Source organism: Chiloscyllium plagiosum, chromosome 11, assembly GCF_004010195.1.
Source record: "Chiloscyllium plagiosum isolate BGI_BamShark_2017 chromosome 11, ASM401019v2, whole genome shotgun sequence".
Lineage (NCBI taxonomy): Eukaryota > Metazoa > Chordata > Chondrichthyes > Orectolobiformes > Hemiscylliidae > Chiloscyllium > Chiloscyllium plagiosum.
Window position 1 is genome coordinate 44,893,127 of NC_057720.1, and position 21,878 is coordinate 44,915,004.

General features: G+C 39.6%; 1 protein-coding gene across 1 annotated transcript in view; it reads left to right on the forward strand.

Annotated features, from left to right (window-relative positions):
- Positions 1 to 21,878, forward strand: part of agbl4 (AGBL carboxypeptidase 4) — an 862,393-nt gene that overhangs the window by 712,098 nt on the left and 128,417 nt on the right. Inside the window, exons 9-10 of the mRNA XM_043699224.1 lie at positions 2,339 to 2,450; positions 20,831 to 20,983. Coding sequence (XP_043555159.1) covers positions 2,339 to 2,450; positions 20,831 to 20,983 — 265 coding nt within the window. The remainder of the gene's footprint in view (positions 1 to 2,338; positions 2,451 to 20,830; positions 20,984 to 21,878) is intronic.

A 21,878-nucleotide genomic window follows, 5' to 3' on the forward strand; every position in this document is an offset into this window, starting at 1 on the left:
TTTCCCTCTATCCCATGCCTCCTGACTTTCCGCATGAGCCTACTATGGGGAACCTTATCAAATGCTTTACTAAAATCCATGTACACTTCATCCACTGCTCTACCCTCATCCACATGCTTGGTCACCTCCTCAAAGAATTCAATAAGACTTGCAAGGCAAGACCTACCCCTCACAAATCCATGCTGGCGGTCCCTAATCAAGCAGTGTCTTTCCAGATACTCATAAATCCAATCCCTCAGTACCCTTTCCATTACTTTGCCTACCACCGAAGTAAAACTAACTGGCCTGTAATTCCCGGGGTTATCCCTATTCACTTTTTTGAACAGGGGCACACATTCGCCACTCTCCAGTCCCCTGGTACCACCCCTTATTCTCCTAAATTCCAAAGTGAGAAAAGTTACAGGTCATGGAATAAAAGGATTAGCAGTGACATGGAGAGAAAATTGCTGAGTGACAAGCAACAGAGTGTAATGGTCAATGGATAGTTTTCAGGTTGGAGGAAGTTTTTTTACTGGAGTTCCCAATGGTTGATATTGGAACCGTTGCTTTTCTTTATATTAATGTTGATGATCTAGATCTTGGTGTACAGGAGACAATTTCAAAGTTTGCAGATGATACAAAACTTGGAAGATTTATAAACAATGAAGAAGGACAGTGTGGAACTCAGGAACGATAGACAAGTTGGACGGTTAGGTAGCAGATGAGTTTCAATGCAGAGAAGTATGTGGTGATACACTTTTTAGGAAGAACATTGCACAACAATACAAAATAAGGGGGACAATTCTAAGGGAAGTGCAGGAGAAGAAAGATCTGATTTTATATATGTACAGATAATTGAATGTGACAAGACAGGTAGCAAAAGAAATAAGAAAAGCATACAGTATCCTTAGCTTTATTAATAAGGGTATAGAACAAGAGTAAGGAGGTGATGTTGAACTTACATATGGCATTTGTTAGACTTCAACTGGAAAATTGTGTACAGGTCTGGGTGGCACACAGGAAAGATGTGAATGCAGTGGAAAGAGTGCAGAAGCAGTTTACAAGAATGGTCCGGGTGGAGAAACTTCATTTATCAGGATAGATTGAAGAGCATTCAATCAGCAGCTTGCTCAATTTATCAGCAAGTAGTGGTGCACTGGGAACTGAAAAGTAGAATAATGCGAGAACATATCACATATTCTGAAATTGGATGCTTCAGGCTCTATTGCAGCTGACACCATGATGCAAGCAATCATCTGCTCTATAAGGTTCAACTGATGCAGGCATTGTAGTACCCCATTGTTTCATTTTTGTTTATTTCTCATCTTGTTTGAATTATGAGTCAGAGGACAGATTGCCAGCTATATCATTGCAACATGTTTGGGTTATACGAACATCTCACCTGAATAGCTAGAGGTGCTTGGAGGCAGCAAGAAGAGGGTGTGAAGCTGGCATCATTGGTTGGATGAGACAGTGTATCTATATACATCGTATTAGGTATGAGTCCTAAGTATTAGGGACTGATACCAGGTGGGTAATGGAGATGTAGTTTGCTGAGCAGCACATGCCATGGATGTTGTGGTAAGTAGAAAATGTCTTGTGAAAATGCATTCACAGATATTGAGACCTCCAAGGACATTAGACTTCTTATGATACTGCTGCCAATATTTCCAGTTCAGCCTTCAACACTTGACCTCTGCTCCCTTCTGAAGGCAGTCATTGAGATCAGCCTTGATTTCTTGATGGAACCATTCAATCTCTTCTCATCTGCATGTCACGTTTATCACTAATGCCTCCAGCATCTGTCACCATTGGGCTTTCTCACTGCCATGGAGTTAACTTCACCATAATTTGAATTGCATCAATATTCTCACATGCAATTTCCCTTTAAGAGGGGCAGTGAAGAGCAGGCTGATTGTAACATGCTGTTTCTGAGGAATATTATTTGCTTTCCTGTTGAATGCAAATATAGCATGTTGCATTAAAAAGAAGCAGCAGCATGGGCTGGTTTGGCCAGGCGCTATAATCATGCAGATTGATGCACTGTTAATGTGCAGCTCATTTTCATCTGAATAGTTAAGGAGCAGGCTGTGAATCACAGCCCCCAAGCTCCGAAAACAGGGTACATGAATTTCAAGGTTTAGTGTTTAAGAAATCTGATAAAATAAATATTAAAGTTTGTTTTAGGAAATAAATTTAAACAACTAATTTTGTGTAAGTTATGGAGATATTGCTCACCATATCTCTCACTGATGTCTGTCAGATGCTTAGTGTTACTCTATTATTTAAATGCCTTCATCAAATGTACAATAAATGTACAAGCTTTCCTTTGATAAATCATGCTTTACTCTTTCTTTAGGTGCTCTTTAATGGGGTTTGATCTAAATCGACACTGGCAGGATCCCTCTGCTTGGGCTCATCCTACACTTTATGGTGTAAAGCAGCTAATTGTGCAAATGTATGATAATCCGGTGAGTAATAATGATGAAAAGGCAGAAGCTCATCTGAGCAGAAAAGGGACTGTCATTTTGTAGGTTGAATGTAACAATTTGTAAATGTCTTACCAAGAACTGCTGCCAAAACTGGAATCAATTCTGTTTAGGATGGCTTGCACAATAGCCACACTCGTATTCTTTGAAAAACAATTCAGATTCTTCTTCTGGTTGAAGGTAGGTTTAACTTACAGTGTAATGTTCCATTTCTTTTTCCATTGTCAGGCTCTAGATAATTTATATTGAGCATATATTGACTATTTGAATAATTGATAAATTCTGGAGCTGACTGAAATTTTGGCAACAGTATAATTGCTCTCCCATTTCCTGCAATTTACTAGAGACAGCTGCACTTTTCAATGGCCTTTCTGTTCTTTTGAACTTCCTCTTAACCTGATATTGTATTCTTTTTTCAGATTTTATTTCAACTCTTTATCTTTCACTTCCTCCAGTTCAGCCTTCTGATCGATTAAAACACCAGGGATCAGTCTTTTGACAATATTGAATATTTTAAGCTGTAATTTACAGCTATAGCATATGGATATAACTGATAAAACTTAATCAATTTTCTCCAAGATCTAAAGTTTCTCATAATTACTGAAACTCCCTGGTGATATTTTAATTTTCTAGTTTGTGATAGAATGCAGCACACAGGAACCAAGCTGCAATAACATTTTCTTATTTTAAATTTAAATTTTCATCTTTAAATTACAGCAAGTAATCTTCTCAATGCAACATGTATAATAGTTATTTTCATAAAACTTATTATGCTAGATTTTACATTGTCATGTAACTCTCAGTAGCTGTCCTTTGAATTTTAACTACTCTAGGTTCCAGGTTCCAATTGCATAAGCCCTCCACGTTCATTATCAGAGCTCAAGGAATAGATATTTTCAGCATAGTTAATGTTAATATTTTTTATTCAGAGGATGTGGGCATCATTGGCAAGACCAATATTTATTGCCCTTGAGATGGTGGCAGATAGCCATATTCTCAGATTTCTGTGGTCTTTGTGATGAAGGTGGTATTTTTATTTATTCATTTTGTGGGATGTGGGCATCGCTGGCAGGGCCAGCACTTATTGTCCGTCCCTAATTGCGCTTGAGAAGGTGGTGGTAAGCTGTCTTCTTGAACCGCTGTGTCCACCTGCTGAAGGTTGACTCGCACTGCCATAAGGGAGAGAATTCCAGGATTTTAACCCAGTGACAGTGAAGGAACAGTGATACATTTCCAAGTCAGAATGGTGAGTGACTTGGAGGGGAACTTGAAGACGGTGGTGTTCCCCATATATCTGCTGCCCTTCTGAGGATCTTTAGTGAAATTTTGCAGTGCATCTTATGGTTAGTACACACTGCTGCTACTGAACATTGGTGGTGGAGTGAGTGGATGCTTGTGGGTGTGGTGCCAATCAAGCAGACTGCTTTGTCCAATGGTGTCAAGCTTCTTGAGCGTTGCTGGGGTTGAGTCATTCAGGCAAGTGGGGAATATTCCATCACATTGCTGACTTGTACCTTGAAGGTGGTGGACAGGCTTTGAGGAGTCAGGAGTTGACTTACTCGCTGCAGTGTTGCTGGCCTCTGACCTACTCTTGTAGCCACAGTGTTTTTGTGGTGAGTCCAGTTGAGTTTTTGGTCAATAATAACTCCCAGGATGTTGTTAGTGGGGGATTCAATGATGGTAACACCATTAAAAGTCATGGGGCAGTGGTTAGATTGTCTTTTATTGGTGACGGTCATTGCCAAGCATTGGTGTGACGTGAGTGTTACTTGCCACTTGTCAGCACAAGCCTGAATATTGTCCAGATCTTGTTGTATTTGGACATGGACTGCTTCAGTATCTGAGGAGTCATGAATGGTGCTGAAAATTGTGCAATCATCGGTGAACATCCACACTTCTGACCTAATGACAGAGGGACAGTGATTAATGAGGCAGCTGCAGATGGTTGGGCCAAGGACAGTACCCTGAGGAACTCCTGCAGAGATGTTCTGAAGCTGAGAGGACTGATCTCCAACAACCACAACAATCTTCATATGTGTCAGATATGTTTCTAACCATCAGAGATTTTGCCCGTGATACTTATTGATTCCAGTTTTGCTAGGGCTCCTTGATGCCACACTTGGTCGAATGTAGCTTTGATGTCAAAGACTATCATTCTCACCTCACCTCTGAAATTCAGCTCTTTTGTTCATGTTTGAACCAAGGCTGTAATGAGGCCAGGAGCAGAATGGCCCTGGTGGAACCCAAACTGAACGTCACTGAACGGATTATTGCTGAGCAGGTGCTGCATGATAGCATTGTTGATGGCACTTTACTGATGATCGACATTCTCCTGTGCTCCAAGATGGATGATGAGAAAAAAATTGAAGCTGTAAGAGCTGGTCCTTCTTTCAGGTATTTTAGGTGTTGGAGTTGATTTCCTTGAATTCCAGGAGCAGTAATACAATTTTATAAGCAGTCGTATTGTTTTGGAACTTTGGGGGAAAAAAATCAAAACAATAGCCCCTTTAAAAGGAAGAAGAGAGACAAAGTCAGAGACCACATGGTCAGTGTGAGAGATTGAGAGAGAGAGAGAGAGAGACCTAACCTGCTGTCTGACACGGCACTGAATCTGCGCAGCTACTGCCTTTGCCGTTTGAGTTCAAGTATTTATGGACACTGGGGTGCATCTAAGAAAAATTAACACGCACCAAAAATCACATCTGACCTTGGAGGAACCTGCATGGAAGAGCTCACAGCATAGGAACAGCTAAGTCAATAGTTTTTAAGTGTAACCTTGCTGCTCTTTTGTTTTGTAAGTCTACAATAGTGAGTAGAGGAGGTTCTTTTTGATTATATGTTTTATTGAGATCTGAATCTTGATTGAAATTTTAAAATATCAAACGGAGGTACTAAGTTGGCTTGGAGCAGTGTAAAAGAGTAGTAAGATGGTGCTAATTTCTGGGTTTGTAGATTGTTGAGGTGCAAAGAAGGGCTTTCGTAGAGTGATTTACTCTTCCTGTCAGATGTGGGAGATTATGGAGAGTTTCCATGTTACTGATGATTATGTCTGCAGTAAGCGTGTTTAGTTGTGAATCCCATCAGATCACATGGATTAGTTGGAGCGACAGTTTTAGGTCATGAGGAATTTAGAAGATTTAGGGATGTGAAGGATGACAATTATAGGAAGGGAGAAAAACCACAGATACAGTCAGGTAGATGGGTAACGTCCAGGAAAGGTAAAAGAGAGAGGCAGGTAATGCAGGAGTCTCCTGTGATATCCCTAACTCAAAATAGGATGCTGTTTTGGAAAGTGTAGGGAGTGATAGATTCTCAGGGGAATGTAGCATGAACAGCAAAGTCTCTGGTACTGAGACTGGCACTAATATAACGAGGGATGCATCAGGTTCCAAGCGATCAATTGTAAGAGGGGACTCACTAGTCAGAGGCACAAACAAACATTTCTGCAGCTGACAGCGAAAAATCAGAATAGTGTGTTGCCTCCCTGGTGTCAGGATCAAGGATGTCTCAGAGAAAGTGCAGGATATTCTCAAAGCGGAGTGGGAGCAGAAGGAGGTTGTTGTATGCATTGGAACTAATGACATAGGAAGGAAAAAGGATGAGATTCTGAAGGGAGAATATAGAATGTTAGACAGGAATTTAAAAAGTAAGTCTTTGAGAGGAGTAATATCAGGATTACTCCCAAAGCCAAGAGTAAGCGAGGGTAGGAATAGGCAGATAGAGTAGATGAATGAATGGCTGAGGAGCTGGTGCAGGGGGAAAAGGATTCGCATGTTTGGATCATTGGAATCTCCTCTGCGGTAGAAGTGACCTGTACAGAAGGATGGATTGCATCTGAATTGGAAGGGGACTAATATGCTGGCAGAGAGATTTGCTAGACCTGCTCAGGAGGATTTAAACTGGTAAGGTGAGGGTGTGGGACCCAGGGAGATAGTGAGGAAAGAGATCAATCTGAGATTGGTACAGTTGGGAAAAGGAGCAAGTCAAACAGTCAGGGCAGCAAGAACAAATCAGAGAACAAGGTAGAACTAATAAATTAAACTGCATTTATTACAATGCAAGAGGCCTCATAGGGAAGGCAGATGAACTCAGTGCATGATTAGGAACATGGGACTGGGATATCATAGAATACAAATGCTATAAGAAGGACAGAAAGGGGGGCAAGAGAGGAGGAGGAGTGGCATTTTTGATAAGGGATAATATTACAATTGTACTTAGAGAGGATACTCCTGGGAATACATCCAGGGAAGTTATTTGTGTGCAATTGAGTAATAATAAAGGGATAATGACCTTATTAGGATTGTACTGTAGACCCCACCCCCACCCCACCCCACCCCAGTAGTGAGCAGGAAATTGAGAAACAAATTTGCAAGGAGATCTCAGTTATCTATAAGAATAATAATGTGGTAATGGTAGGGAATTTTAACTTTCCAAACAGAGACTGGGACTGACATAGTGTTAAGGGTTTAGATGAAGAGGAACTTGATAAGTGTGTGTGAGAAAATTTTCTGATTCAGTATGTGGATGTATCAACTACAGAAGGTGCAAGACTTGACCTACTCTTGAGAAATAAGACAGAGCACGTGACTGAGATGTCTGTGGCAGTGATAGATTCAGTATAATACGGCAGAGAAAAGAGCATGGCACTTACCGTAGCAGAGACTTTTGCTGACCATTCCTCTACTCTAGAATAACATTGATCCTGGCGGCAACCTCAAACCAAGCTTCTCAGGGCTGATGGCGTAGACTCCTTTAATGGTCATCTAGGAAGAGGAACCTCATTATTGCACCATCCCAATTGCCCGAACCTCAAGGTTGCTGTTGGAGAAACTCAATACCATGTTCTCCTGCTGTGACATCTTGTGCATACCTACCTGATCAAGTAGGGCAGCCTCAGAATGGTAGTGATGATTCATCTGGGCTCACAGTGGTGTTTTAAAGATAATGCATGCATAAGGGATGCCAATCTTTCAACAGATATCTATAGGTAATTGTTGAGATTGGTTTGGTAAGATATGGTGAGAAACTCTGGTAGCCCTCGTGATAAGAAACTCTCCAGAAAACTTGACCCAACTTGGACTTAGCCAAAAAAATACATGAATGAGCCCTATGTTTCTATATTCAGCTGTGTTCCACTCTCGTCCCAGCAGCAGAATGAATGCCAAAAAGTGCAAAACTATGGGAAAACACAAGATAATTTTAGATTGCTTTAATAATAACCAGCATGAATACAATGGGCAGAAGCCTAGTTGTTTAGTAATGGGTGGATTTTGCAGTGATTCTACTTTGATGAAAAAGATTTGGAATAATTTCGGTGTTAATCTGGGTCAGGGCTACGTTAGTTCAATCTGCAAAATATTAAATGATTGCATACGCAGTTTGCTGAGCTAACACAAGGTTTTGATACTCTGAATTTATATAGAAGAAAGTGAATGTATCTAAATTGGGGTTGTATGCAGATTCTTTCCATAAACTGTCATCAGATCAGCTCTAGATTGCTTAGAGTAGTGAGTGACAAAGGTATGGCTCAGTGGTTTAGAGAATGAATTAGATGGGATTTGATTTATTCTCATCACACGTACCTAAGTACAGTGAAAAATTTTGTTTTGCGTGCAGTACAGACAGATCATAACATACAAGGACATACAGACCATAGGGTGAACAGAGCGAGGCATACAAAGTTACGACTGCACAGGAGATGTTCAAAAGTAAGATCAGCATTAGATTTGAAATTTGAGAGGTCCATTCAACAGTCTAATGACAGTGGGAAAGAAGCTGTTCTTACACCTGTTGGACTGCATATAATGAAATACTTAGCTCCAGTGAGCAGCAATAGACTGTGGTGGGATTCTCCAAGTTGGACCAGCTGTATATATTGTGGCTGCAACAGCACATCAAAAACTGGGAATAATTTGACAAGCAACTCATCTCCTGACTCCCAAAAGCCTCTCCCTACCATCTCCAAGGCATGAATTTGAAGTATGATAGAATACCCTTCTCTTGTCTGGATCAATGCAGCTCAAGCAATTTACAAGTAACTTGACCCAATCCGGAACAAAGCAACTTAATTTACTGGTAACCCATCCAACCATCTTTAACATTTTACCGCTTCACCACTGGTGCACAGTGCCTGTAGTGCTATTAATCTACAGTATGCACTGCAGCAACTCAACAAGCATCCTTTGGCAGCACCTTCCAAACACATGATCTCTCTGATTTAGAAGGGCCAGGCATATGCATGCAATTCTATCATGTGCAATTTCACCTTCAAGCCATACATGACCCTGCCTTCGAACTTCATCATGGTTTCTTCATTATTTCTGGGTAAAAGTCCTGAAACTACATTCATAACAGCAGAATGGTTGTACTTGCTGTGATTCAAGAACTTGACTAACCACTCCTTCTCTAGGACAAATAGAGATGGAACCAAACCACAGCCTTGCCAGTAAAATTCACATCCTTGGAATTCATTTGTAAAAATGACAAAAAAATGAGTCTGACAGAAGGGTACAACAGATCAGAATCAGTGTGAAGTGGACTGGGAGGAGTCTGAAGCAAGTCATTGTCACTGTGAAGTGAACTGGGAGACTGGACGAGAGTGGGACTTGGGACATAAATAAGGATAAGACCTTTCTAGTCTGTAGTCTACTCTGACTTGAATCGGAGTCAGACGGTGCAGCAGCAGAGTGAACCTGAAGTTGAACAGTAGGAACTGAGCTTCCTGATAAAAGCCTGAGGGGAAAGGCCCAGATCAAGCTCAGTCAGAGCATCAGTTAAACCCCAACAGGAGCCCTGTCAAAATTCAAAATAGTTGACAAAAAGCTGACATCAGGGAAAAACAGTGAGCTCATTGGTATGTAGTGGGTAAGTTGGTTTTGTCCACTTTAAAGCTTTACAAAGGACAGGTAAGAGTTCTAGATTTTTCTTTTTAAAATAAAGCTTACTTAATTTTCTACTTCTTATATGTAGGGTAAGAGTTTATTTAAATAAAAGTATGGCAGAGGTCAAGACCTGCAATTTATTGGGAAATTAGATCCTGGCCACAGGTTTGATCAAATTAAGCCCAAGCGTTGGAGCTGGTGAATCAGTTGGGGGTATTGTAGTGCATTCATTTAGAAGAGAGTTATAAAGATGGTACATTTTCAGATGTGCTTATCTGACAAATTGAGGAAATTTAGTCAAGGAAGAAATCAGTGACCCTCGGCCAGAAGAATTGAAGTAGTCGGGAAAGCCCTATTTCACACACAGTTTTTCTATTCTGGAAAACGGTGAGAGTGCCAATGCATGTGGGGGGTGCAATCAAAACCGAACTGCGAAAGCAAGGAGCAGATAGAGAGAAAGAGCAATAATGGTAGGGTTCTCAAAAGTGAGAGTTACAGGCAGGTGTAGCTGCAGCTGCAGATGTCACTGCAGGATGAAGTGTTGCCACACTGGGGACAGGGTCAAGGATATCACTGAATGGCCTCAGGACAGTCAGAGGTCGTATTTCATATTGATATTAACAACATAGGTAGAAAGAGAGATGGGGTCCTGCAACAAGAATTTAGGGAACTAGGTCACAAATTAAAAAATAGGACCTCAAAGGTTGTAATCTCTAGAATAGTCCATGTTCAAAGTTTGTGCGAAGATTTGTAGCTCGGGTGCTCGTTGTTGTGGTTCTGTTCGCCGGGCCAGCTGAAACTGACAACCGGAAGCGGCAGGGACAGGCCACTATAAACACCGGAGGAAACATCAAAGAAGCGCTTCGCAGGAGGCTCCCAAGCACTGATGATGTCACCTAGCCAGGGGACGAAACGTTTGCAACAAAAATTTCCAGCTCGGCGAACAGAACCACAACATAGTCCATGTGCTATGTGCTAGTGAGTATAGGAATTGGCGAAGAGATTGTGTGGCTCAAGAGTTGGTTCAGGTGGAAGGGTTTTCAATTCCTGGATCTGCTTCTGAGGAAGGTGGGATCTGTACAAATCCAGCAGGAAGTATCTGAGCTTCAACAGGACCAACATCCTTGTGAGGGGTGGGAGGGTAGGCCTGTAACTGTTGGAGGGGATTTAAACTAATTTCGCAGGGGAATGGGATACAGCGTGGAGCTACAGTAGTAGATGATGCACGGAAAGTGTGGGAAAAAGACAAGTCAGGTAAAACATAATTAGTCAAGACATAAGAGAGCTTTACAATGTTCTGTTGGTATTTATTTTAAAACAAAGAGTACTGCAAGTAAGACAGATGAATTTGAGGATGCTGATTATCACGTGAATATGACATCAATACTGGAGGGGCAGGATGAGCAGCTCAATATTCTGGGGTGTAGAAACTTCAGGTGAGAGAAGCCAGGGTGTAAAAGAAGAGATAATGTTCCAATATTGATCAAAGAGTTTATTATTGAAATTAAAAGGATGATATGTTAGAAGGATCAACAGTGGAGACATTATAGTAGAATGTAAAACAAAAAGGGAGCAATCACTTTGTTGGCAGTGTACTATAGATCCCTAAACAGTCAGGGAGAAATAGAAGGCTAGATATGTCAGCAAATTTCAAGAATGTTTAGTTACAATAGTCAAAAAATAGTAATATTAACTGAGATAGCTAAAGTGATGGTAGAATTTTTAAAATGTATCCAAAATAGCTTTTTAGCCAACATTGAGAAATTCCTATATGGTCCAGGGTAAGACTTAATTTTAGGAAGCAAGGCTGGGAAAGCAGTAGAAGTATCAGTGAAAGAGCATTTTGGTAAGGTTGAATGAAGTAATGGAAAGGACAAAAATGAACCATAACGGTTTTGAATTAGAGGAAGGCCAATTTTAATACAGTAAGACAGAATCTGACCAAGGTGGATTGAGAGAAGCTGTTTGAAAGAAAATCTGTATCAGAGTAGTGGGAGTCTTTCAAAAAATGAGTACTGAAAATGCAGGGCGAACATGTTCTCATAAAGCTGGAGTGGAACCAGAAATGTCAGGGACCTCATGAACAACCCTGGAGACTTATAGAAAATGCAGGGGACTACTTAAAAAAAATTATGCAAGTGAAAATGAAAAAAAAAACTGGTGTGTAAAATAAAGGATAATCCAAAGGTGTTTTAGCAAAAGGATATCCAGAGAAAGAGTTGGACTTGTTAGGGACAAAACATAAGTGCCAAATCGTTGATCAAACTGGGGGATCTGGATGAGGTTTTAAAGAAGTACTTTACATCTGTATCAATAATAGAGAAGAATGATGTAGATATTGAAATCAGGGAGGAGGACAGGGGTTTACTTGAACAAGTTACAGTTGAGAGGGAGGGCTTTCGGAAGCTTAAAAGTGGATAAGCCTCGGGCCCATATGAACTGTATCTCAAGCTGCTGTGGAAAACAAGGGAAGAGGATTTCAGGTATCCTGACATTAGTTTTCAAATCCTCTCTGGCCACAGGAAGGGTGCCAGAGGGTGCTGGAGGACTGGAGGACAGCTAATTTGATACCATTATTGGAAAGAAGTGGTAGGGATAAATCAGGGAGTTCAAAGTTTGTGAGAAGATTTGTAGCTCGGGTGCTCGTTGCTGTGGTTCTGTTCGCCGAGCTGGAAGTTTTTGTTGCAAACGTTTCGTCTCCTGTCTAGGTGACATCCTCAGTGCTTGGGAGCCTCCTGTGAAGCGCTTCTGTGGTGTTTCCTCCGGCATTTATAGTGGCCTGTCCCTGCCGCTTCCGGTTGTCAGTTTCAGCTGTCCGCTGTAGAGGCCGGTATATTGGGTCCAGGTCGATGTGTTTGTTGACCATCAACAAACACATCGACCTGGACCCAATATATCGGCCACTACAGCGGACAGCTGAAACTGACAACCGGAAGCGGCAGGGACAGGCCACTATAAATGTCGGAGGAAACACCACAGAAGCGCTTCACAGGAGGCTCCAAAGCACTGAGGATGTCACCTAGACAGGGGACGAAACGTTTGCAACAAAAACTTCCAGCTCGGCGAACAGAACCACAGCATAAATCAGGGAACCATAGACCAGTGAATCTAACATCAGTGGTAGAGCTCCTGTTGTAAAGATGTTTAATGGACAGATTAATCTGCACTTGGACTGGCAAGATAAGCAGTTTTATCAAATAATAAGATAATGTGGCACAGTTGAGAGTGTCAGTCAAGTCAAAAAGTGTGATTATTCAAAATTGGACCTTCTGTTAATGAGGTCAGGAAATGGGTATATTTTTAAGTATCAGCACATCAAGAGACAACTAATTCCTTTGTTTAGTCAAAGTTTGTGACATCTACTGATTTTCATATAACAGTCACAGTAAGAAGAGAAAATCATAATCAGGAGTCACAGAGGTTGTGGGATATGCCTGACTCACATCTAAGTGCTCTGAAGGCAACAACTCTACCACAGCAGAGTGAGCTACATGACCATGCTGGAAAAGAAGTGCATGGGAGAGCTCATACTCACCAGAATGAATGTGTGGTTGAATGAATATATTCTCTGCAGGCACAATTAACCATCAATATTAAGGTAGTACTGTCTGTGAAGGTCACTGCTGATCTCAATTATGACCAAAAGACCCACAGGAAACATTTGAGCAGCAAGTGTCTTTGACCTTTGGTTAATTGATACTTTCTTTCTTGCATGATAAAAGGATGACTAACCAGGATATACTGAATATATATGAATTGCATTATGTTGTGTAGTGTTGCATGTATCTAATATGCCTTAGTGTTATCTTTCTGTACTTTGAAACTGTTTTGGTTGTACAATTAATTTGCTACATTGTTCTCTCATAGTTGAACAAATGCTTTGAAACTGAATTCCTCTCAATTCTTGAGACTGCTCCTCAGCACCAACTCTCAGGCATGTTATTTAGCTTCACTAAGCGACCCATTGGGTTTTTCTGAGCTCCAATATTTCTTAGCTACATCAAACAAATACTTCCTGTGGCTTTCTTCATCCCCACTTTCCACTATGCTGAATTATCAATGGCTTTCTAACTTTCTGGAACCTACTGACAGCACTTATGGTGTCTGATTTCATTTTGCTTCAGTTACTGTTCTAGTTTCAAATTGCAACTCACTTCTCCCACTTACAAGTTGGTAAATTGAAACCAGAGGTAAAAGGGCTTTAGCCCGAAATGTCGATTTCGCTGCTCCTTGGATGCTGCCTGAACTGCTGTGCTCTTCCAGCACCACTAATCCAGAAATTGAAACCAGAGCCTTGTTAAGTTCCATCCATCTCCATGGCTCTGGACTATCCTTCACCTGGTTTTTGATTTAGTATCCCTTGTTGACATTTTACAGCCTTTTAAAATTCAGTGAATGTTTTTAATATAATGTAGCTCCAGCTCCCAAACAAAGCAACTACCTATCATAAAAAGCAGTGGAGTCTGCATCATCAAATGTATTCAATGCTGACAGATTTTCGATCTACAAAGGAATCAAGGGTTATGCAAAGCAGGTGGAAGAGTGGAGTTCAGGCTTATTCAGTTTGGCTGCAATCTTACTTAATGGCAGAGCAGACCCGATGGGCCAAATGAATCACTCCTCTTATTTATGTTCATATATTCTTATGTTCAGGATGCATAAGTTGGGATAAATGGGGAAGTTCTTCAAGTTGGCAGGCATTATTTAATGGGGTGCCGCCAGAACAGTGTTGCTGTGTTAACTATTTACAATCTATATTCCTGGCTTAGTTGAAGAGACTGGGGGTAATGTACCTAAGTTTGTTGGTGATATAAAGTTGTTTGGCAATATCAGCCATGAGCAAGATACTAACGGGCTACAAAGAGATATTAACTTATGAATATGGGCGGCATGGTGGCTCAGTGGTTCACGCTGCTGCCTCACAGCGCCAGCAACCTGGGTTTGATTCCAGCCTTGGGACTCTGTCTGTGTGGAGTTTGCACATTCTCCCCATGTCTGCATGGGTTTCCTCCGGGCGCTCCAGTTTCCTCCCACAATCCAAAGATGTCCATGTCAGGTGAATTGGCCATGCTAAATTGCCAAAGCATTAGGTACATTAGTCTGGAGTAAATATATGGTCGGGTAATGGGTCTGTGTGGGTTACTCTTCGGAGGGTCGGTGTGGACTTCTTGGGCCTGTTTCTATACTGTAGAGAATGTAATCATGTTAAGATAGTAGCTAATAAGGAGTAGATAGATCCTAATGTCAAAAATACAATCGGTAAGTAAAGATAATAACACAGATCTTTGAAATCTGAACAAGTACTTCTATTACAACTCACAGTTCTAGCTTTTCATTTGGAACATGTACTCTTTTTTAAAAATAATAGAAAAGCAGAATATTTTTTAAAAGGTTTGAACGTTTTAAATGTTGATTTCAAGCAGGCTTGGTGTACTTGTTCAAGAAACACAAGATGTTAGCATGCAGGAGCAGCAAGCAATTAGAAAGGCAAATAGCATATTGCCCTCTATTGTCAGGGATTAGAGTATAAGATTGAAACAGTTGCGTTAAAATTGTCAAAAGATAATTGTGCTGGCATTTTTCAAGAGGTTTAGCAGAGTTTAAAGGGACCTGAGTTGAATGCTTGCTATTGATCACCTGACTGATTGTTGCTAGTCCCTCTTATGTAATCATGTGCTACCTCTTCCATCTAGACCTGTGCCTACAAAACAGGATAAGAACTGCACTGCCAGTGGTCATTAAGATTGCTGTCATGTTAAGATTTCATGCCTCATCATCCATCCAATCTGGATTAAACAACATCATGCATTACTGCATTAGGGATATCAAGGAGACATTGTGCTTCAGGAGAGGGAACTTCATTAGTCTACTCTTTCAGTATTGAGATGCAGGAAGAACAGGTACATGACTTTGCAAGAGTAGTGGAAATCACAAAGGTGCTGCATACTCCAATACAACCTGACTACCACTCTTACAACCTGTCTTCATTGCTAGTGCTCTCCAAACTGGGCAACATCCTAGTGAACCTCCTCTGCACCTTCTCCAAAGCATCCACATCCTTTTGCCAATGTGGCAACCAGAACTGTATGCAGTATTCCAAATGTGGCTGAATAAAAGTCCTACACAATTCCTGTAACATGGCCTGCCAGCTCTTGTACTCAATGCCCTGTCCGATGAAGGACAGCATGCTATATGTCTTCTTGACCACTCTATCAACCTGCATTGCCACTTTCAGGGTACAATGGACCTGATCACCCAGATCTCTGTGTACTTCAGTTTTCCCCAGTACGTTTCCATTTACCATATAGTTCGCTCTTGAATCTTCCAAAATGCATCACTTCGCATTTGCCTGGATTGAACTCCATCTGCCATTTTTCTGCCCAACTCTCCAATCTATCTATATTCTGCTATATTCTCCAACAGTTCCCTTCACTGTCTGCTACTCCACCAGTCTTAGTGTCATCTGCAAACTTGCTAATCAGACCACCTATACCTTCCTCCAGATCATTTATGTATGTCACAAAGGTCAGTGGTCCCAACATGGATCCCTGTGGAACACCACTGATCACAATTCTCTATTTTGAGAAATTCCCTTCCACTACTACTCTTTGTTTCCTGCTGCCAAGCCAGTTCATTATATATCTAGCTTGTACACTGGATGCCATGCGACTTAACTTTCTCTATCAGCCTACCATGGAGAACCTTATCAAATGTCTTACTGAAGTCCAAGGATATGACAACTACATTTCCTCTCTCGCTTCCCTTAGTTACCTGGGATAGATCCCATCTGGACCTGAGAACTTATCCATTTTAATGCTTTTTAGAATACCCAACACTTCTTCCCTCCTTATGCCAACTTGACCTAGAGTAATCAAACATCTATCCCTTACCCCAACATCCGTCATTCCCTCTCCTCGGTGAATACAGATGCAAAGTACTCATTAAGAATCTCACCCATTTTCTCTGACTCCACGCATAACTTCCCTCCTTTGTCCTTGAGCAGGCCAACTTTTTTTCTAGTTACCCTCTTGCATCTTATATACGAATCAAAGGCTTTGGGATTTTCCTTAACACTATTTGCTAAAGATATTTCATGAACCACCACCCCAAGCCCTCTTAATTCCTCATTTCATTTTGGTCCTACTTTCCCGATATTCTTCCAAAGCTTCATCTGTTTTCAGTCACTTAGACCTTATGTATACTTCCTTGTTCCTTTAGCTAGTCTCACAATTTCACCTGTCATCCAATGTTCCCAAACCTTGCCATTTCTATCCCTCATTTTCACAGGAACATGTCTGTCCTGTACTTTAATCAACCTGTCTTTAAAAACCTACCAATGTGGATTTATCCTCAAACAGCTGCTCCCAAACTGTACTCCCCAGCTCCTGCTGAATTTTGCTATAGTTGACTTTCCCCCAATTTAACACTTTTCCTTTAGGACCACTATCGCCTTTGTCCAGGAATATTCTAAAATTTAGGGAATTGTGATCTCTATTCCCAAAGTAATCCCCTACTGAAACTTCAACAACTTAGTTGGGCTGTAAATGCTTAAATGTGTCAAATCAAACCCCGAGTCCAACAAATATTTCAAACCAACTGCTAGTTGGTGGAAATAATTTAGTATTGCAAGATTGCTCAGAAACTTCTTTAAAAAAGCCTTGGTGTTAAATTATCAATTTCAATGATTCATCTTCTGACAGTCACCAAAACACTAATACTCATTAAATGATGTCAGCAACATGGATAACACACCCATGAAATTTGGTATGCTCAACCACCAATCTGTGTGAGTGGAAAGTTCTAAAACATTTCAAGTAAAAATAATAAGCATGACACAACAAGATGCATGATGGCATGATTGATGGAAGGAAATTAAATTCTATGGCAATTTTCAAATGTAAATACATGCTGAACATCATGTTTCCTGCAGGAGGTTAAATGCATGCTGAATTGATGAAGAAGGAGTGACTTCATAGATAAATAGATGATGGAATTGGCACCACAGTGGCCTACGTAAGGAACACAGCTAATGAATATTCAGGTCCCATATAACAAATTAGATCGAGAGGTGCCTGTGAATAAGTAACAGATGCATTACAGTTATGTCAAGGGGACCTAGTCTGTAGTCCAATATCTAAACATGTGTCTCAACAATCAGTCAAATATCATGTTCACACCACATGGAATAGGTGCATGGAATTAGAATGGAAGTATGCATGCTACTCCTTTGAAATTTGGTTTCATTTTCAAATCGCGGGATACTATTAGTGCACAGAGTGTTCATGTCATTCAGAATATATGAAAAGACCAGTTCAATTCTTGGTGTGGAAAATGAATTGATCTGGAGGAAGGATTCTGAAAGTGTGTCACATCTGACCCAGAGTGGAATCCTTATGATGATGATGCCATAACCACAGTGATTCAGAATGAATTTGATCAGATCTCTGTATCAAATGCAAAGACCATGAATTTGATCGTTCTGAATCACGTTAATTGAGGTCAGAAGTATCTCCGTGCAATTCATTCAGTCAATAATCTGTGCCATATTAATTTAATGTGAATTAGCAATGTTTGTTTTTTGCATTTCCTCTGCACAGAACTCGACCACCATTTATGGAAGGATTCTTGGAGAATTCATAGGTCTAATAATGCACCACATTCTACACTAAGATCCCTTTTGTCTTCTGAGCTCCACAATTCCAACAACTTTTCAAACTGTTTCTCCGAAATGACTTGGAAGTAGCTCATTTATATCTAGGACCATAGATTAGATTTTCTGATCTACCATCTGTTCCATCTTTTAGAACATCTTACATGATCATCTGTCTTAAATGTCAATCACCTGCAGGTTTTATTACTGTGAGCAGTAAGAACTGATACGTATTAATTTAAGACATGAATATTTCTTTCTATTTACATTTTCTCTCCCATAATTATATATATAAAATGTATATTGCATAACTTCTTATTTTCACTTTTAGTCTTTTTCTTTTACATTTTTGTTGACACGCTTTGCTTAAATTTCTTTGGCTACGACTTTTCAATATGTTCTGGGCTTCTAATTTATCACATTATTCATGACATATCTTTGTACTCCTAAGGTTTATGAAATTATGTACTTCCATCTATCCTTCCATTGACAGTATTCACTGTGCAATAACATATTTGCATACTTACTTTCTTTGCATACTTAAGGAGCAATTCTCCCCAGTCAGTAATATTCTTATAACGCTATTGCAGGATTTACAAAGATTTGAAATTGATGCCATAACCAAATTGCATTCTGATAGCATCAATCTGTTGTCTACAATTATTCCACAGTTGGATTAATGAACATTCTGATACTTACATCATTGAAGTCACTTGTTAGCTGCTTCATAAATAATACATGACATCACTATTTCAGGAGTATTGTGACTATCTTTTTTTAATTGAAGTTAATTATTCCCTTTTCAAAAAATACATATTTCACTGTTTACAGCTAACAAATATAGATTTATCCTATTTTTCTACAAAAAATAGAAATTTGGCTGTTGAATCTGAACTGCACAATGTGAAAAATTTTTGGAGTTATTTAAAATTATGGTACCAATTTGGGACGATATTATCTGGAAGTTCAGTTTCTAATGATCATTCAGCCAAAATCAACATTTTAATAAGTCTATTAAATATTTACGTATATTGAACTCCCCTGAAATAGAATATAGAGCCATTTCTTGTTCAACAGTGTCTAATCTATCTATTGAACTTGAAAGGAATTCATTTTGATCAGTTGATTCCCACTAACACATATCATCCAAATCTTATCAAGTTATATCTGACAAAGACATTTGAGATAATTTGTTGAAGATGAAAAAATGTCTGGGACTTCTACATAGTTTATTTTGACCTTTTCTAATATTAGAAAATTAATTTCTGAGCAGAAATGAATGTATTGGGTCTGTCATAAAGATGAATACAATCCCTTAAAGCTATTTTTTCTTTAATTCATCAGTGTACATGCTTGCAGTTTGACATATAAGTCTGCTGTCAGAGCTTCAAATATTTTTAAGAAATTGTGTTGCATATGAAATATAAATAAGCTCTGATATGTGCAAATTTAAGTTATTCTGAACATACCATGAATTAACTGAGCTTATGAACATACCCATTATATTTTATGTCTGTCTGCCTGTGCTGTCTCTGCCATACTATACCAGAAATGGAAATTGTACTTTATATTTCAGATTTGTCCTTTTTCCATTATCTGAAGAAATTTGCTGATTATAAGAGTTTTACCTCTATTAAGGCTAAATCTCCTTCAAACCTCTGATAGACTGGCCCTAACAGCAACCGCTTTACTTCTTTACAGGCATCATCCATCAGCCTGACATGGCTGCCGATGGGCCAGTCATATTGTCTATATTTCATACACAAACATCAGAGCTGCTGACAGCACTTTGCACACTAGGAAATTGCTTCTGCTGTGAACAGAATTTAAAACAGAGTTGCTTGTGCTCCACTATGTGTTTATGACCTTAGGAATAGAAGCGTTATCCTGAATAGATAATGTTGTGATGTTTCTGTATATTATTTATCACTTGTTTTTTGAGTTACAATTTTCAGTACAGTTCTTATTGATTAGAAATTTAAGTCTTCCCATTGCTTCCAACTAGAGAAGTTTTATACTGATACATTTTCAGGTTCTCAAAATTTGGATTTTACTTTATTTATGTGTAGTGACAGAAACCACTGAAGAGAGAAAGTTCATTATTTATTGCTCAAAAGTTCAAAACAAACATATTTAAAAAGGTATTATATGAAATCCTGCATTGCAGAGCTCAGTTCAGTCATGTAGAAAGCTCAATATTGCTGTGGATACAGATAAAACCTTAATGCAGCTGCATGACTTTCCAAGATATCTATTGAAAGAACATTGAAAAATCTGTTATGAAAAAAAACTACTTAAAAATCAAAGGAAAGTATTACGAAAAGAGAATCTTTTGTGTGTACTTTATGTAAAATTTCTTTATGTTTTCATAATATATGCCAATATGGCAAAATAATATTCCTGTCTGGTTCATTGAATAAAAATGAGCACATTATCCAATGTATTTGGAGTCCTATTATTTTGCAGGTAATTACAGTTTCAGTAACTTCTCTCCAGAACAGATGTACAAGCAATGCATCTGGGAATTAATCATCAAGACAGTATCTATTGCATCATTTCATACTTTATACCAAACCACAAAATTATAAATTTAAGATGACTGTAAGTTGCAATTCCTTTAAAATTCGTCCACCAGGCCACTTTCAAATTTCACAGCCAGCCACTTAGCACAATATACTTTTATTCACTTTAGAATTAATCTCCTAAAGGTTTGACCTTTACTTATTCAGGAGAAGGCAAAGTTAAATTGTTTAAGTAAAACATTTCAACCTTGAAGCTAGTTAATGTATTTTCAAGTTACATTTTATGTTGACTTTTATCCTCTCTAACAGAAAGCAAGCATGGAATTCTACATTGACATCCACGCTCATTCAACTATGATGAATGGATTTATGTATGGAAACATCTTTGAGGATGAAGAGAGATTCCAGAGGCAAGCAGTCTTTCCTCGGCTTCTCTGCCAAAATGCTGAGGATTTTTCATTTGTAAGCAGATTTTCCTTAATTACTTTAGTAACTTTGTTATTTCAAGGCTTTACCAGGTCTTTACACATTTGTTTTCACTTCAGTAGCATTTTTTTTGTCTATTTCTTCAGAAAATATTTCATTCATTCATAAGAACCATGTTTTTGATATAGTGTCAATTTACAAAAATTATGAAGTAACCATGGGGAATAACTTACTGAAATCCCATGTTAGAGAATAATAGAGTCTCAGAGATGTACAGCATGGAAACAGACCCATTCGGTCCAACTCATCCATGCTGACCAGATACCCCAACCTAATCTAGTTCCACTTGCCAGCACCCGACCCATATCCCTCCAAAACCTTCCTATTCATATACCCTTCCAGATGCCTTTTAAGTGGCGGCACAGTGGCTCAGTGGTTAGCACTGCTGCCTCACAGCGCCAGGGACCTGGGTTTGATTCCCACCTCGGATGACTGTCTATGTGGGATTTGCACATTCTCCCCGTATCTGAATGGGTTTCCTCCGAGTGCTCCAGTTTCCTCCCACAATCCAAAGATGTGCAAGGCAGGTAAATTGGCCATACTACATTGCCCATAGTGGTAGGTACATTAGTCAGGGTAAATACAGGGTTGGGGAATGGGTCTGTGTGGGTTACTGTTTCAATGGTCAGTGCGGACTTGCTGGGCCAAATGGCCTGTTTCCATACTGTATATCTATTTCAATCTAATCTAATTTCAAAAATAAAGTGTTGTAATTGTACCAGCCTACACCATTTCCTCTGGCAGCTCATTCCATACACGCACCACCCTGTGTGAAAAATTTGCTCCTTGAGTCCCTTTTATATCTTTCCCCTCTCAACCTAAACCTATGCTCTCCAGTTCTGGACTCCCCAATCCCAGGGAAAAGACTTTG